Source organism: Oncorhynchus clarkii, chromosome 2 (assembly GCF_045791955.1).
Source record: "Oncorhynchus clarkii lewisi isolate Uvic-CL-2024 chromosome 2, UVic_Ocla_1.0, whole genome shotgun sequence".
Lineage (NCBI taxonomy): Eukaryota > Metazoa > Chordata > Actinopteri > Salmoniformes > Salmonidae > Oncorhynchus > Oncorhynchus clarkii.
In genome coordinates this window covers 66,658,731-66,676,549 of record NC_092148.1, presented here as the reverse complement: position 1 = coordinate 66,676,549, position 17,819 = coordinate 66,658,731, and the positions used below count along the sequence as shown (strand labels likewise).

At 43.1% G+C, this 17,819-nt stretch overlaps 2 protein-coding genes across 4 annotated transcripts; one reads left to right on the top strand and one right to left on the bottom strand.

The window, feature by feature from the left end:
• Positions 1–412: 412 nt before the first annotated feature.
• Positions 413–7,223, top strand: LOC139372368 (zinc finger protein 710-like). 3 transcript variants are annotated; one of them, XM_071112095.1, is made up of 5 exons: positions 413–475; positions 2,372–3,775; positions 4,732–4,923; positions 5,003–5,177; positions 5,576–7,223. In XM_071112095.1, exons 1-5 carry the CDS (start codon positions 431–433, stop codon positions 5,740–5,742), a joined length of 1,983 nt encoding a protein of 660 aa, XP_070968196.1. In that variant the 5' UTR covers positions 413–430; the 3' UTR covers positions 5,743–7,223. The 3 variants fall into 3 exon arrangements, with proteins under 3 accessions (XP_070968196.1, XP_070968190.1, XP_070968185.1); XM_071112089.1 differs by having other exon boundaries at positions 2,372–3,856; XM_071112084.1 differs by having other exon boundaries at positions 2,372–3,886.
• Positions 7,224–7,275: 52 nt separating this feature from the next.
• LOC139372393 (isocitrate dehydrogenase [NADP], mitochondrial) lies at positions 7,276–17,293 on the bottom strand. Its single transcript, XM_071112105.1, has 11 exons — positions 16,881–17,293; positions 12,530–12,621; positions 11,151–11,316; positions 10,785–10,945; positions 10,560–10,703; positions 10,054–10,190; positions 8,809–8,960; positions 8,583–8,695; positions 8,175–8,272; positions 7,829–7,921; positions 7,276–7,637 (listed from the first exon to the last, which is right to left on the bottom strand). Exons 1-11 carry the CDS (start codon positions 16,993–16,995, stop codon positions 7,553–7,555), a joined length of 1,356 nt encoding a protein of 451 aa, XP_070968206.1. The 5' UTR covers positions 16,996–17,293; the 3' UTR covers positions 7,276–7,552.
• Positions 17,294–17,819: the final 526 nt, after the last annotated feature.

The following is a 17,819-nucleotide window of genomic DNA, read 5'->3' as shown; positions in this document are numbered from 1 at the left end:
TCGGTGTGTGTGTGTGTGTGTGTGTGAGTGAGTGAGGGGGGAAAGAGAGAGAGAATGAAAAAGGAGAGGGGGAGAGAGAAAGAGAAGTGAGATGTAGGAAGGAAGGGTTAGGGAGGGAGAGAGAGAAAGAAAGAAAGAAATGGGGTGATTGTGTGTGTGTGTGTGTGTGTGTGTGTGTGTGTGTGTGTGTGTGTGTGTGTGTGTGTGTGTGTGTGTGTGTGTGTGTGTGTGTGTGTGTGTGTGTGTGTGTGTGTGTGTGTGTGTGAGGGGGCAGGGGAGGGGGCAGGGGAGGCGGCAGGGGAGGCGGGGCCGGCACAGTCAGTTCTGATAACAGCAACAGTAGGAGGAGGATGAGTCGTGGGACCGCCCCACTCTCCCACAGATATAAATAGGAGCTGGATTTTTTTACTCCACTCAGTTCTCCTGAAGGATGAGATCCCTGAAACACCTCAAACATCACACCAGGAACAATGTGGTGAGTTGTTAGCCTATCCTCTGAGACCGTGATTACAATACTAGTTCAGATAGTGGGGTTGTTTTAAAGGTGGTTACACTATGTATGTCTAAGTCAAAGGAGATTACTTTTCTACATAGAGTACTGCAGCAATAACATATTTTACAGATAAGACTAGACTACTAACTATTCTCTGTCTCTCACACATTTGCTAGGCTATTGTTAATAATTTGGTTCTCATTGTTTGACATTTTGTCTTAAACCTTACATACAACTTAAAATGAATAACTATGGATTCTTGCAATTACTATCTTGCCTTTCTGTTTCTCTGTTATTTGTCTTTCATTTCTCCTGCCTTTCATTTTGTCGTGTTTTTCTCCTTCCTTCCCCCTCTCTACCTCCCCTCCTTTCTCTCTTTCTCTCACTCACTCACTCTGTCTCTATCTGTCTCTTTCACTCCCCCCACACCCCTCCCTCTCCTTTTCCTTTCTCTCCCTCTTCCCTTCTCTCTCACATGCTCACTCAATCTCTCCCTTCACATCCCTCCTCTTCCCCCCCTCCCTTCTCTTTCTTTATCTTTCAGCCCCTCCATCTCATTTCTCTCCCTCCCTCCCTCCCTCCCGCCACTCCTCCCCCGCCCACATCTCCCTCTCTCTTCCTCCCTCTCCTTCTTTCTCTCTCACACACAGAGACACACACACAAACACAGAGAGAGAGAGAGAGAGAGATACACACCTCACTCACTCTGTTCCTCTCTCACAAACACACAGTTTGTCCTTGTCTGACTACTTTAAAAGCAGTAATTATAAATGACGTGGTTATCAGGGCATCCAGGTCTACTCAACTCTTTCCTTCTCTCTCTCTCTCTCTCCTTTTTCCCATCTCTCCATCCTCTGTCTCTTTCTTCAGTATTGTATTATGAAAGGTAGCAGCTCATGATGTGTGGTATTGTACGACCTAGACTAAGGTGTAGGCCTATAAAGAGACAGGTTTTTCTCATTCATTTTCCCATCACTTCACCAGGTTTGTAGGAAACAACTGAAAGTATCGGGGTGTCTAGTGACTTGTCATGTATCATAGAGCTGAGGCTTGGTCATGCCAGCATTCAGCTTTCTTCTAGTTCCACCTTTTCAAACATCTAGAGGGAAAACGCAATCATTTGTAGCGTGTCATGCTGCATTTCAGTTTAAACCACAACATTACTCTTATGTATAAGTCTTGAATATCGAAATATTTGAGAGTTCTGTCATGGTTATAACTGAGTCTGTCAGGTGTGCAAGGCAGACAGCTAGGCTTGCTCCTCATGAATGGGACTGGTAGATAGCCCCAACCTTCAACCCAGTGATGATGAATCCAGCATGTTCAGCCTGGCCAGGGCCACTCTGGACTCCACAGGAAGCTCTGTGGACAGGCCACGGAAGTCCACTTCCTGGTTGGACCTGCATCCCATTTCTGTTCCTTATTATTTTAAAGGATGTCAAGGAAGGAAGCGGGGCTCAGGCACAGATCGGCCTTATCTCCTCCATCTAATGTGCTCTACTGGATTCAGAGCAAAGAAGCCCGGTGTTGTCAGAATGCGGCTGACTGTCTCTAGCAGGCTAACACTGTCTGGAAAACATTCTTGTAACAGTGGAGTTGTAGGGAAGGAGGGTTGCATAACAAACAAATGTCAGACCACTTCAGGGATCTTAAGGGCTATCCTTAATCATTATTCCCACCACACACACCTACCATTGATTTCTTAGGAATCCATATCACTTAGAGAGATCTGTTGGTCAGTCCTTGTAGTTAAGCAATATGTGTAAGCAACGTGTCTTATGTTATAAAGCAATCTCACAATGCTGAATACATGTCCTTGTGTGATGTGGGCTGCTGCTGTGTGCTGACCTGATCAGTGCTGTGTGTGTGTTCTGTCAGGAGGAGGAGAGTGGCCGTCTGATGCGGTGCTACCCCAAGGTGATGGAAGGCCAGGTGGATGCAGGAACACAGACAGATCCCGTGGTGGTGCTGTCTCTAGCCCAGGCTGCTGTCCTGGGCCTCATCTCCCAGAATGAGATCTTTGGAGCCACCATCGCCCCCAATGGCTTCTACATGGGCGAGCCCAGGGAGTATGGCAGGACCCCTCCTCCTCCAGAGGGCATGGAGTATGAGTACGCTGACCAGCTGATTGGGGCCAACGGGGACTACCTGGCTGAGCCTGTAGGGGAGTCGGAGCCCCACAGGAATGAGAGGAGGCGCCCCGGGCCCAGAGGGAGAACCAGGGGGCCCAGGAATGAAGGAGGAGCGCCAGGGGAGCATCACAAAGTCCCCAGCGTACAGACTCAGGTCAAAGGGGAGAGGGGAGAGTCTGAAACCCCTCCGTCCTGCATCCATATGGCAAAGAGCCCTAGCAGCCCAGGCAAGATGGAGGAGCCAGCCACTCACAGAGGGCCTCTGAAGGAGGAGCAGAGCTGTGGTAACTGTGCTGTGTGTGTGAGAGAGACGTCCAGTCAGACCAAGACAGACACTCGGTCAGAGGAGAGGAGAGGGGGAGGAGGAGAGGGGCAAGAAGAGGAGTTAGCTGAGGAGGACGGAGTGTTGAACCTCAAGACTGGAGGAGATAGGGGAGACAGTCCCAATCCCATCATGAACCACTACTTTGAGTCCAGCGAGGTGGCCTATGAGTCTGCTGACGTGGCCGTGGGGGACTATGACGAGAGCAGCCAGGGCATGCTGTGGGCTGCAGACGCCGAGGGGATAGCCAGGCGCATGCAGATCGACCGGCTGGACATCAACGTCCAGATAGATGAGTCCTACTGCGTGGATGTGGGAGAGGGCCTGAAGAGATGGAAGTGCCGCATGTGTGAGAAGTCTTATACCTCCAAGTACAACCTGGTCACCCACATCCTGGGCCACAATGGCATCAAGCCCCACGAGTGCCTGCACTGTGGCAAGCTGTTCAAGCAGCCCAGCCACCTCCAGACCCACCTGCTCACCCACCAGGGCACCCGGCCACACAAGTGCACCGTGTGTAAGAAGGCCTTCACCCAGACCAGCCACCTGAAGAGGCACATGCTGCAGCACTCCGACATCAAGCCTTACAGCTGCCGCTTCTGTGGGCGAGGCTTCGCCTACCCCAGTGAGCTCCGGTCCCACGAGAACAAGCACGAGAACGGCCACTGCCACTTGTGTTCCCAGTGTGGTATGGAGTTCCCCACCCACGCCCACCTGAAGCGCCACCAGACCAGCCACCAGGGCCCCACCACTTACCAGTGTACCGAGTGCAACAAGTCCTTTGCCTACCGCAGCCAGCTGCAGAACCACCTCATGAAGCACCAGAACGTAAGGCCCTACGTCTGCCCCGAGTGTGGCATGGAGTTTGTCCAGATCCATCACCTCAAGCAGCATGCCCTCACTCATAAGGTACTAATACCGCAAGCCCTCGCTGACCAGGTACTGAAACTCCACTGACTTTTGATGGTCCATATATTCCACTATGCTCTAGGTCATCAAGTAGTCTGCTTCTAATGAATCACATACCCCTTGATTAATGTGATAAACACTAAGATAAGGGCTGTAGTGTGTTGCTCAATATTCCCATAAATTCAGACTTTAAGAGACAGAGACAAATGGGGTTAGGTGAACTCAGAGGTATATAAAAATATCTAAAGGCTGTTATTCCTATTGCCCCAACCAGTTGCAGTGTAAACATAGCCTTCAAAGTGCTTGGTTCATTGTATTTGGCCTGACCTCTTCCTGTATGTGCTTTGTGCTGTGAGGTGTGTCATACCAACTCATACCTTTTTTTATGCTCTGATCTCTACCATGATTCATCCTAGACCTAGAGCCTCGCTCTTAGTAATTATGGTGTCACATTAACAAAGTATTTACTCAAATATTGGCTTACAAATACTGTTACGAATAATTACACTTATTTTTAGTGTTCATCAAAATCTAGGCGTATCCAAACATTCATGTTAATGTTTTAATGCGCTTTTCAATACTAAACATGCACCTTTCCATATTGTGAAAGCATCACAGGCTCAGAGCCAACACTTGGTGGAGCTAATGTGTATGCATCAAGTTGCGGCCATTAAGCAAGGATTTCACGTCTACCATACAGCAATTACACATCCTGCTCTGACCTATGATTTCTCTGTGTTTGTGTGTGTATGCTTCTCTATAATAACAACCAATATTTATGTTAATTTCAATGTCTCTGTGAAACCATAGCTTGCTGTTTATCAACAAGAAAATTATCTAATTAATTAAATTGCCAACCCTCGTTATTTTCCCAGGGTATGAAAGAATTCAAATGTGAGGTGTGTGCCCGGGAGTTCACCCTCTCTGCTAACCTCAAGAGACACATGCTGATCCACGCCAGCATCAGGCCCTTCCAGTGTCACGTCTGCTTCAAGACCTTCATCCAGAAACAGACCCTCAAAACACACATGATCGTCCACCTGCCTGTCAAACCTTTCAAGTGCAAGGTAAGAGGAGTAGGTCTCAGTAGACAGCATGGGTTGAGTTCCACAGTTCCAAGAGTATTGTTATTCTATTGTGTTCCAGGTGTGTGGCAAATCTTTCAACAGAATGTACAACCTCCTGGGCCACATGCACCTCCACGCTGGCAGCAAGCCCTTCAAGTGTCCTTACTGCTCCAGCAAGTTCAATCTGAAGGGCAATCTGAGCCGACACATGAAGGTCAAACACGGCGTCCTGGATGCTTCACCAGACGGACGAGGTGACTAACATCAGTACCATCCATCAGTTTGTACCTTATGTCAGTTATGCACCTGATGGCAGTTATGATTTTGGTCATGAATTAATGCAATACCATGTAAAAAAAAATATGAAAATGTTTACATAATGTTCATTTCTCAGATACACTTGAAATTTGAATGGGCGTCATGTTGCGTTGTTGTCAGTCAGTCCACTGTAATCTACTGGCCAAGTGTTATGGTGCTTTTCTGCCGCTCTTCTCCCTCTGTGTTTTGTAAATATAGAAGTTCTTGTATTAGACATTCCTGTCTCTATCAGTGGAGAGTGATAGGGAGGCTGTCCTCTGAGGCTGGGAGTTGCTGTGTGTGTGAGAGAGGACAAGATGGGCTCATGAGTGTGTCTGTGCATTTCCTTCCTCAGAAGCCCCCCCTGACATAGAGAACCAGGAGGACTACGATGAAGAGAACCTTGAATTCAGCGAACGAGAGAACCTGGCCAGTATCAACACACCAGACATCGCTAAACTGTCTGAATTGGAGTATCATAGCAGCTACACCAAGGGTCCAGGGCGCTACAACACAGCATGAATGATGACAAAAGACCCCATATTGAGTAGAAGTGTATACTAAAAGGGAGGTAGTGCCGCTAGCAGTTTAAAGTGGTGGAATCTGCCCATTCATATGCACTGGAATCTCGGTTTTCTTGCTCTGATATTCATTGGGAGTGAGAGACAGGACATTTGGGATTGTACATTTCTCATCGCCATCTTGTTTTGTATTGAAACGTGACTTCACCTCTAGGTGCCACAACATTGTGATTGATGTGTTCACGTGAAAAAGGTCATATCTGAAAATAAATCATCTAACCTCCTGGGAGAGTCCTACTCAACATACATCCCCAGGGGTGGCCTAACTCTGTAAGCACACGTTTTAGGGAAACAAATATGTGATAGTGAAATGCACTTACTCAGACAATCCTGAGCAAGTTTGCGGATAAGTCAGAATACAGCTGAGTATTATTGCTTTTACTAACATGTCTAGAAATGCATACAGGCCTGTCAAATGTGTCCTCTGTTCATGTCCCGTACCAAAGCTGATACCGTTCAAGCAGTTCATGTGAACCAACCATTTTTTTTTTTTTTTTTACTTCCCAGGTTAACATTTTATACTGTGAGTAGTTTCAACTACAGTTCTAGGATTTTTATTTCATTGTTATATTTGCAATGTGCAGAAATAAATCCTTCGCCCAGTGTCAGACGCTAATATTGCTCATGCCATCAATTTATAGCCCCATGTGACCAGCTTGATTTTAAGTTCTTGCATTGTCACTTTTGTCCCCAGTCAAATATATTGTATTGATGCAGACCACAGCTTATCTTAGTGTTGTAAAAGCAAAATAAATTATATTGCCCCTCCGATGTAGTCACCAAAGAATCTGACCAAATCTGGGCCATATTGCCAAACACAATAGCAGTCTAGTGACACCCTTTCTCTGCATTGTAGAGCTTGAGTTCATGTTTCCCCAATAGACTTTGGGCTTTATCCTCCCCAAAGTATATTTAAAAAGGATTACCATGAAGACACTAGTGCAGTTTCATTTTTCATGATACGTCACAATTTATGCCCCCACGCAAGCCTTTATGGGACAGATCTCAAAAGAAAATGCAGCCCCTGCATACGCATGGTGGTTTTGGTTCAGGGCGGAGTCTCAACAGGAACGGTCCTAAAACTTTGGACAGAAATGAAGTGCCCTGGAATGTGCTATCCATCATGCTGCACACTGGTCTAAAGTGATGAACGACAACTCCCAACATGACAGGGCCACAGACCCAGCTGAACATTTGGGAAATTCACTATATTTTTTTCCCTGATTAATTTTACAGACATCACCTGCATCACCTTAATAAACAAAATGCAAATTTGAGAGAACTATTTAGAGGGGGAAAAAAATATCTGGAACTTGAATGGCTTTCTGTGTTACACATTGGTGTGGAAATATCCTGTTGCTAGAACTATGTAAAATGTGTGCCAGACAATACTGTAAAATAATAAATTTATTTACCTTTAAATTCAGTGTGCTCCTTTTATCATAGAATATTAAAATGAGGCAGAACACAAGCATAGGATCAAACAAGATGTATTAGCAAATATTCTTGACATGGCCTTCATGTTGCTTTGAAGGCATAATACAGTATCGGAATATAGTACTTCATTATAAAAATAGAACCCTGGAAATAGGGACAGGAGTGCTAGATGGAACAGATCAACAGTACAATCTGACACACTACATATTACTTCTTTCTTCAGACAATATGCATGTGGCTATCTGACCGAAGTTAACAATTAGGTACAAAAACAGGACAATGTCACTTTCAGGCTAGTTGCACTCTTCAGTCCTTCACTTGCCCAGGGCTCTGTCCAGGTTATTCTTGATGGCGTCCAGGAAGTCCTCAGTGTTGACGTAGTGTTCATTCAGCTTGCATCTGCAACGAAAGAACACAAGTTACTCAGTCAAGGCCCCTGTCCGAGAGAGTCATGCACACTTCAATAACAGGTCAAAATCAAATTATTCTCTCTCCCCTGATTATAATACAAAAACATGACAATGATCCATGCATTAATTAACATGTTAGGCAGATCAATAATTTAGTAAATGCAATAGTAATGAGCTAACTTGGAAAGGCCGTGAATGCAGCCAGCGAGGTCCTTAGTCATAACGCCACTCTCAACAGTCTCCACACACACCCGCTCCAGAGTCAGAGCGAACCTGCAGGTCAAACAGACAAGATTTCAGTAATAGTCACCTGTGAATCTAAAACACTGCCATTTGGCCTGGCAAACACTAATGGAATAGGACAGTGGGACTAAGCAGCACAACTGCTTGTTGTATGATAATTAATTCCCTTCATGGTACAGTTTATGAAGACTTAAGTTAAAGCCAAATGTGATCATTAAATGATCATATCTAGTGACAATCTGTTAAAAATAATAATTTAAGACTAGCTCAATTAATTTCTTACTTGATCAGGTCAGGGTTGCCATCAAGTTTACCCCGGTGCTCAAGCCCTCTGGTCCAAGCAAAGATGCTGGCAATGGGGTTGGTGCTTGTTGGGTTTCCCTAAAGGTGGACAAAGGTCACAGTTTAACCATGGAAATACCGATACTTTACTGATAATGTAAAAGCAGGTACAAAATAGGGCTACAACAATCCCATGGTGATGGATCATTTCTTTCAGCCTATGAAGTCATTTTGGCAGCATATTTCCCACCACAAGACAGCACTGTTCATACACAAATCAACCAGGCAGACATTAAAACAGAGACACACTAATTTGACTCCTCCCATACCACTGTTGCATGCGCCATGATTTATGCTTCAATATGGACCTAGGGTTGTAAGGGAGGCGGTTAATACTAGACTGACTAACCTTTTGGTGCTCGCGGTAGTGCCTGGTCACTGTGCCATGGGCTGCCTCTGCCTCAATAGTCTTGCCATCGGGACACACCAGCACTGACGTCATCAGACCCAGAGAGCCGAAACCTGTGGAGAACCCATACAGTATGTCAGTCACCCATAGTCAAACCTGTTACAAGGACTATTTTCATCCAAACTCATTTCATTTGAAGTGAGGTGTACATTTCCTAATCCCTCACCCTGAGCCAGGATGTCAGACTGTACGTCTCCATCGTAGTTCTTGCAGGCCCACACAAAGGCACCATCAGACTTCAGCACCTGGGCAACCATGTCATCAATAAGCCTGTGCTCGTACCAGATCTTCAGCTTGTCAAACTCTGGTTTGTAATTCCTATGGACACAAACAATATGATAGTGAGTGCAGCAGGGGTGTGAAAGTTTAAACAACATTGGGATCAATAACATTTAGAACAATCCCTAACTGAAAACTTTAAATATTTTGTATTTATTTTTTATTATAGTCACAGTGCAGTTATCACAAAACTACCACTAACAGACCCCAATATATATATATATTTACAAATACCTTATGCAACAATGCTGTAACGTTAGGAGATATGAATCTTTCAAATTATTTGACACGGATATAAAGTGAAGTGACAGGAGCGAAGTCCTGTATGGCAATATTTTGAGACGTTAAGAGCTGATGAAATGCAAACTTTGTGATGCGGAACTGAGCTACAGTTGCAGTACAGGTGCAGTGCTGAAAGGGACAACCCAACCAGTTCCTGGTAGCAGTGCGAAAAGAGACAGCGAGAAAATCACAGCGCTGATTACAGAAATTGCAGTTGATATGCAGCCATTGTCAATGGTAGAGGATGTCGACTTCAATACTCTTAACGGCATATCTAAAACAAGACTACAAATGCCATGTCTAAAAACCGTGATGGCACTGATGGAGAAATTGTACAATGATTGCTCTGCAAGTACAAGTAGGGTTTTCACTCGTTTCCACTGCCACAAAGTCAAAACTCTCCATTGTAAAAATTAATGCACATTTTTTTCTCTCTTTTTGGCCTTAATTTAAAGGTTAGGCATAAGGTTAGCAGTGTAGTTGAGGTTAGGATTAAAATCACGTTAAGAAGAGAAATAGATCGGCTTTATGACTTTGGTACCTAGTGACGACCAGTATGTAGGTAGCCAGGACTGCGGTAGAGTGAAGTGCATTGCCCCCCCCAGCGGTCATACACAGAACCATATCTGAATTGTGAATTCGCTTCATTTTATGATTTAACAAGGTTTAAAACGATTTTTAAAAAGTGCAGTATAAACGTTAAGAGAAATGGTACATTTCTCACAACCCTAGAGTGCAGTGCATTACACAATATAAACTATGCGAGGAACCCCATGAACCAGGAAGAAACAACCAATATTTTACTCCATAACCGGTTAAGGCTAAAGAGGTCATAAAAATAAATACTAACGCCTGGTAGATTTCCTCAAAGATGTCCTTGAATCTACCATCGTAGGCTTTGAGAATGGTGTTCTTGGTACTCAGGTAGAGGGGCCACTTCTTGCCAATGGCGTACTGAAAGCAGCTGTGCGCAAAGCCTGAAATAGACTGTGGTAGAATAGAAAGAGAACATGGGTTCATGGGGCCAAGAGTAGGTCATAAGCAGCAGTACAGAGGTTAACATCCTTCTGGCTATTAACCCCCTGATTAGTCCGCACTTCACACTTCTATTTCCACTAGACAAGTTGAAAGTCTACCACATGACCTCTGATATTGTCAAATCAAACACTCCTCATGATGGTAAACAAACATGGTAAGGCAGGTTTACAGGAGGTGAACTCACTCCATGCACTACCACTTGAATCTCATAGGTAAAAAAACCTAGGACAAAATAATGTCAGTATTTTTTTTATTTTTAATCTAGTTGACAAAATAAAGTAAAGTAATCTTAAGAAGTGAATAACATGCTGAACTCGCCTCATCTGTGTTGTACATGCCCATTCCACAGCCACCTCCAGGAAACTTGTAGACCTCCCACTCCTGGCCTTTGCTCCCATCAGTAGGGGAGAAGACCATCTTGAATGTGCCTGGCTGGCTGATAACAAAGTCTGTAGCTCTGTACTGTAAAAACAATGGATAGGTTACAATCACATATACTGAAGACAAAAATAATACAATTTCTTTCATTTAGAAGGAACTTACCTGGTCACCAAAGGCATGTCTGCCAATGGTGATGGGCTGTGTCCAACCTGGAACAAGCCTGGGAATGTTCTTGCAGATGATTGGCTCACGGAAGACTGTGCCACCTAGGATGTTCCTGATGGTTCCGTTGGGGCTCTTCCACATCTTCTTCAGTTTGAACTCTGATGGAAAACCACAGTTCTCATATAACAGCAATATGGCAACATTTAAACCATAAAGTTAGGTTCCAATGAGTGAAAAATAAATAAATATGTAATGCATTGTGTGAAGTTGAGTGACCCTTGGGGGTGGGGTGGGGGGGGCATTTGGAGAAGGGATGAAACCTTTACAGTAAAACTATAAAATACATAAATGCTATTCAAATACCTTCTACTCTTTGCTCATCGGGAGTGATTGTGGCACATTTAACAGCGACATGGTACTTCTGGGTGGCGATGGCAGAGTCGATGGTGACCTGGTCATCAGTCTGATCACGGTATGGCAGACCCAGGTCGTAGTACTTCAGCTCCACATCCACGTTGGAGAGGATAAGCTGGAGGAGTAGAACACATTGACAGAGGAATCAGAACTCAAACTATGTCCAGCTGCAGGCTGTCACAGACAAAGAAAGTTGACCTTACATATAAACAGAAAGGACGAAGCAAAGCGAGAGGATTTACAGCGCCCATATTCTGTCCAGGTGAGAGTCCGAGGTTTGTGAAAAAGTGCTGAATTATGTGAGGCGTATCTGATGAAATAGAAGTTTTGTAATGTTTAGGCTGTAACAAATGTACGGATCCAAGTGGATGCACGTGGCATTCCGGCAACTGTGAAAAACAACTTAGTTGTGCCAGTCACACATATCTGGCCTCATTGCTAGAATGGTCCCATCGGACATGGAGGAAATGTATTTCCATTGTTGGAGCAGTCACTCGACCATCTTGTCAATATAATAGATCTTTGGTATAATCTATTCAGAGGACAAGTGGATTCCAGACATTGTCTCAACAGTGAGCTATGACTGATGGTATGGATGTGCTTTAATCAATGTCCACAACACAGTCCAAGCACATCAGGGTCAAAATAACAGTAAGATTGTCAATTCAATACTGACATGAAATCTTTAAAAAACACAATGAATGCCATTTAGATACCACTCATTGTTTTTTTTATTTAACTAGGCAAGTCAGTTAAGAACAAATTCTTACTTACAATGACTGCCTACCAAAAGGCCTCTTGCGGGGGCTTGGATAAAAATAAATACAAAATATAGGACAAAAACACACATCACGACAAGAGACACCGCAACACTACATAAAGAGAGACCTACGACAACATAGCATGGAAGCAACATAAAAACACAGCATGGTAGCAACACAACATGACAACATGGTAGATATAATAATTTGTATCCTCATTCATGTGGTGTGATCCCATATTGTTTTACGTGGAACAATACGCATTAAACATGTTTAGTCAGAAAACGGGTCATGTTTTTCTTCCATTAATATTTATGTTCAGACTAATCCAACACACCATCTGCTATCTCCAGGAGGCGAGTAGCCAATGCAAGAGAGAAACCTTACAACAACAACAAAAAACACAGCATACAGGCAATCTCCCAGCACTCAGACACATAAACACTCTCAATCTGTGGGTCAGTCAGTTGTGTAAAAATAGACTAGTCAGAGAGCAATCCTCCCCTGGGTCTGACAGACACCACTGTGTCATCCCTCTACCCTCCTCCAATGGTCCCAGTTCAGCACCTTCTCTTTGATGAACTCCCAGATGATCCTAGTCATCTCATCTCCGTCCATTTCCACCACAGGCTGGGACACCTTGATACGTTTGTCCCCATCTGTCCAAAATAGAAGAGTGCATTAATGGAAACTGGCAGCCTTTGTCCCAATCTTGACCTACACCTAGTAGTGAGGAGTACCAATGTTGGCCTAGTCATTCTAGCTCATTACCATACACACACACACAAAATGTATTATTATAATTTTTTTTTAATGATATTTGACTGCAACATGCCCACCCAAAAACCAATGACAACCAATACTATAATATGCACTGGAATATTTTCTTTGAAAGTCTGAATATTCTTAAAGTCTCAGAAAAGATTTCATGAACAGGCTCATGCTGCTTGGGAGGGTTCTAGAAACAGTTGGTTCTCAATTAGGAGAGTTGTGAGATCAAAGTCACCTCTTCCTACAAGACACTGCACTGTCATTTGCACTTCATGGTTTCATATCTCCATGAACAGTTAGATATTCAGCTCTCTTAATGCCCATAACTAAAGAATGTTGACAGCAAGACATTTCTATTTTCCTTCATCTGTAGCTGCAATGCATCATGCCCTCTGATTCACCCAGACAAGTAGTCCAATTATCTATTAGAAAACAAGGCTCTGCTCCCACACGACTCTGCCTTTAAAAAAAGGCCCTGGCAGAAGGCAGGCCCTCACCCACTCTTCCAGATAGACCATGCAGTGGAGAGGGAGTGGAAAGGGGGAGGTGCAGGGAATCAAGTGACTTTCTGATGTTCCTGCCAAGTCTATGTTTCTACTGCTCCCCAGGACATCCAAGAAGTGTAAAGAAACAAAATGGCGGTATTCAGTAGAATGATCAAATAAGACCGCCACATGGACCTATGCTGTACGACAACCTTTATATTAAGTATACACAACATGTGACCTTTAGTGCAACTATGCACCTCTCAAAACACCCTACTCCAGAAACTCTGTTGGACATTCACAAACCCTCTCAACAAGGAGTAAAATAAGGTCCATAACTTCACAAGTCTTCATTTAGGTCAGGGCTAGTGGTTAGAGCGGTTAGAGCGTTGGACTAGTAACTGGAAGGTTGCAAGTTCAAACCCCTGAGCTGACAAGGTACAAATCTGTCTTTCTGCCCCTGTTCCTAGGCCGTCATTGAAAATAAGAATTTGTTCTTAACTGACTTGCCTGGTTAAATAAAAGGTTGAACATCTTTATTGGGTCATGGCCCAGGAATGTAGACAGTAGTCGGATACAGTAAAAAGAGAGATTGGGTTATCTAGTTTACTGCATGCAATCAAAGGAAGACTCATTCAGTCATACAGGACTTAATCCTTTGAGAGCCAATAGTTGACGTGCCATCACAACTGGCAACAATTAGGCCATCCTTCACTTTTGAATACTGTAGAGAACATTTAGCAGAAATCAGATGTTTTGAGCAAGAATGTTGCCATGTGTAAAAAGCTTACGGACACTGGGGGTGAACTCTGAATGAAAGATTCATCACCCCCCCTCCAAACATTTGTAAAAAAAAAAAATAACAAAGCTAAATCTGCAATACTCTTGTAATGTAAGATGTGCAAGGAAAAATTGAGAATGTGATCCACCATGACAACTTGCCAGATAAGAAGCAGGTGAGATGAAATTGTTTACCCAGAATGTGTACTCGCGCAGGAGAGATGACTACTATACTGAACAAAAATATGAAAAAGAAATTGTAAAGTGTTGGTCATGTTTCATGAGCTGAATAAAAGATCCAATATTTTCCATAGACAAAAAAAGCTTCTCATTTTGCACACAAATTTCTTTATATCCCTGTTAGTGCTGTTAGTGACCATTTCTCCTTCGCCAAGATAATCCATCCACATGACAGGTGTGGCATATCAAGAAGCGGATTAAACAGCTTGATCATTACACAGGTCCTGGGTCAATAAAAGGCCACTAAAATGTGCAGTTGTCACGTCTTAAGTTGAGGGAGTGTGCAATTGGAATGCTGACTGCAGGAATAGCCACCAGAGCCGTTCGAAAGATGTTAATGTTCATTTCTCTACCATAAGCCACCTTCGTTTTAGAGAATTTGACAGTATGTCCACCAGCCTCACAACCGTAAACAACGTGTTATCACGCCAGCCTAGGACCTCCACATCCGGCTTTTAAGCTTTCACAAAAAATGTTTATACATTAGTCATTAACGTATGCAAAATATCAGAAGGCCAACAGGGACACATGAGCAAACAGTCACTTGCAACTGGAGGGCTTATCTGAAAGATAGCTTGTCTTGTGTGATACAGGCCTTTCATATCCATATGACATACACCTAGTCGAGTAGTCAAGGACAATGCAAACCAAAATATCTACATGCGCTTAACTCTTGAAGGTCAGATCATGGCTATGCTTATTCTGCTAACTAAAATCTCAGTCAAGTGTGTTTAAGGTAATTTTTTTAAACATACAGAAGGTCTAGGCTACATTTCAGGTCAGCCATTTAAAACAGAACTTGGCTACTCTTCAAGAAGCATGAGATTAGCAAATTAAAGTAGTAATTTGTTTCTGCATACGCATTGAACGAAGTGTGTTTGTGTATGGTACAGACGACCAAAACATTTGTTGGTTATAACGTGGATTTATATAACTCCATTTTCTGTATATCACTTTACCTTAAGTATGTTATACCAAATAAAATGACAAAAGTAGACCACTAAATTTGCCATACCCATTCATGCCTGCATTTAAAAATTATTCCACTCAGCAAAATTCAAAGCTCCAGCTACACACAATAAAATGCTCCTGGCAGACAAAGTCCATCTTGTGACTGTAATAATAAAAACTGAACAGTTTGCCAATACCTTTATGAACATGTCAATTGAATCAAAGCAATACAAACTCAGACTAATGATGTTTTTGGTTAAGAAAAGGTCAAATGTCACACCAAAACCATCCACCATAGTTTGAAAGTTTCCATCCATGATCATTGTAATACTTTAACAGAAGTGTTGCCTGTGATTGCTTTAAAATCAGCCTGATCTTTTATGTCTGTCCTTACAACCACAGCAAGGGTATGACTGGATGGATAGTGGGTTGTTTTAACAGGACCAAGGCCTTTAATCTATCTAGAGCCCCTTCGTTGGAGTCAATCCTCACAAAACCCCATTCTAGACAAACATATCACTGGCAGCAAACTAGGTCACTTCTTCCAACACATAAATATCAGGATTAGGATTCAGAGACAACAGAGTGTAAAGCCTACATGTGTGCAGATAGAGGGGGAAACAAGCTACCCTTCAACTGACCTGCTACTTTATACAGTGCTTCAAAGTCAAAGAACAGAAGTGGCAGGGCATTACAGCTAGCTACTAACAAAATAATACTATCTTAAATACCATCCATATTTTGGACTTTCTAATTTGAATGTAAATCTGGAAGGTTATAGGGCATCTGTAAAGTTATTAGGGAGGTCAAGATAAAAAAAAAAAAGGATCAGTGCCCGTCAAACACATTTCTTGATAGACTCCACAGTTGCGACATGGTTCAGTTATGCTGCTGGTTGGACGTAACACTTCTGGCAACCATTTCTCTGTTGCAGAGCCCTGTCCCACAATAGGCTAACCTTGGTAAAGGTTTCTTAGCAACAACACTAGAGCAAAACAATGAAGGTGTAAACACAGACAGTTATTAAAAATAATTGTATTCATGTATATTCCGTATTTCATACTGACACTATACATTTTTCCCACATCTAAAATAAATTAATTCACAAACGTTGCTCGCATGGTAAATGGTAATGGTCAGATTTGATATTTCAATATTTAGTATACATTGATCTAATATCGAGAACTTAATTTAGCCTAATTCGTTGTGATGCACTCTACTTTAGGCCAAAGGTGAAATGCATTTTTTATTTACATTTTATAGACAACAAAGTGACAGACAAATCTCCCTCGACCCTCTTCCCCTCGCTACCGGTTTCTAGGTCAGGCAGATGACTCGCCTTGTAAACAAGTCAATTTTATGCACTGACAGCTAACGTTAGTACAACATTTGCTCGGTTAATGGCTATGTGCATTCGTGGAATAAATTGGCTAATTGAAGAATGTTTCATATTAGTAGTAACAGTTACTTACCCATCAACCAAAATAAACAAACATCTAAAAAAACTGGCCAAATGGGGCGCAAGAGACAGCTACCATAGCGAGCTAAAGTAACGGCGAGAAAGCTACACTGGATAGGCTAATGTTACTTTGCCGGGCTTTGCCGGTGTGCCTTATAAAAGTAATTTTTGTATGATTCTGTAAAATATCATGTAACTATGACAAATGGCCACTATTTGGCTCAAAACTCACAATTCCTCTGTTGCAAACTCTGGGAGGTTGCAGCTGGCGCGAGCACAGCGGGGTTTTTGGAGAGAGTGGTCGCCGACCTAGAGAGAGAGCGGAGGACCTTCAAGTACCCAGCCATGATTTGCCCAAATTACTTGCAGCTTAATAACCGTGAAACTCCGAGCAAAGAAGGGCCGAAATGAACTCCCGCTCACTGCAATATAGTCAGCACCCCCCCACCCACGCTTGACGTTACGTCACACAGTCAAAGACAATAGAGGAGGGAGGGACTTCTAACTAACCGTCCCAATCCGCATTGGGTATTTATGATTTTCATTCTGCGCCAACCCAATCTGAGAGGAGAGGTATAGGCTGGGAGACTGGGTTGTCTGCGCAGCCATCCGTTCTGCTGTCTCGATTCTAGACAAGAGCCAGTTAGCTTTCAGTTTTATTCATGACCGCGGGAAGTAGGGGTGAACCCTCTGAAAAATCTGACCAGATTTTTATTTTAATTTTAAATACAATAAAAATACAAATAAATTATTATTTTTTAAATCACAAATTGTGCACTGGGCCTTTACCAGTCCTGTATTAGCCTTTGATATAAAAAGTACATTGAAAGCATTACAATCCCGATTAAAATGCTATAGCTCCATTTGTAAATTCTGGCTCTAGGACCATGCAAAGCATTGCTCGGAGAGCAGTCTTTTAGAAAGCAGATGGCAGACTGCCAGTTGCTTTACCAGTCAGCTGTTAAGGCAGTGCCCTGATTGCTTTGAATTAGAATTTGTAAACAATGTGCCCTCACATTTTTGGGGTGCACTGAATACATTTGAGGTCTTGTGAAAGGAAACTTGTACACTGAGGCTGTACTCTTACAGTTTTTGACAGTAGCCAATAGGGTTGTGTGGCTATTTGAGCCTAATGCAGGCCTACCAACAAAACCAATAGAGCATATCCCAT

Excerpts from the sequence above, each read along its gene's own strand:
- LOC139372368 (XM_071112084.1), top strand. The coding sequence starts at position 431 with ATGAGATCCCTGAAACACCTCAAACATCACACCAGGAACAATGTG. Across the intron at positions 3,887-4,731 it reads CGCAAGCCCTCGCTGACCAG|GGTATGAAAGAATTCAAATG; the intron begins GTACTGAAACTC and ends TTATTTTCCCAG. Across the intron at positions 4,924-5,002 it reads TCAAACCTTTCAAGTGCAAG|GTGTGTGGCAAATCTTTCAA; the intron begins GTAAGAGGAGTA and ends ATTGTGTTCCAG.
- LOC139372393 (XM_071112105.1), bottom strand. The coding sequence starts at position 16,995 with ATGGCTGGGTACTTGAAGGTCCTCCGCTCTCTCTCTAGGTCGGCGACC. Across the intron at positions 10,191-10,559 it reads GCATGTACAACACAGATGAG|TCTATTTCAGGCTTTGCGCA; the intron begins GCGAGTTCAGCA and ends ATTCTACCACAG. Across the intron at positions 8,696-8,808 it reads GTCTGACATCCTGGCTCAGG|GTTTCGGCTCTCTGGGTCTG; the intron begins GTGAGGGATTAG and ends GGTTCTCCACAG.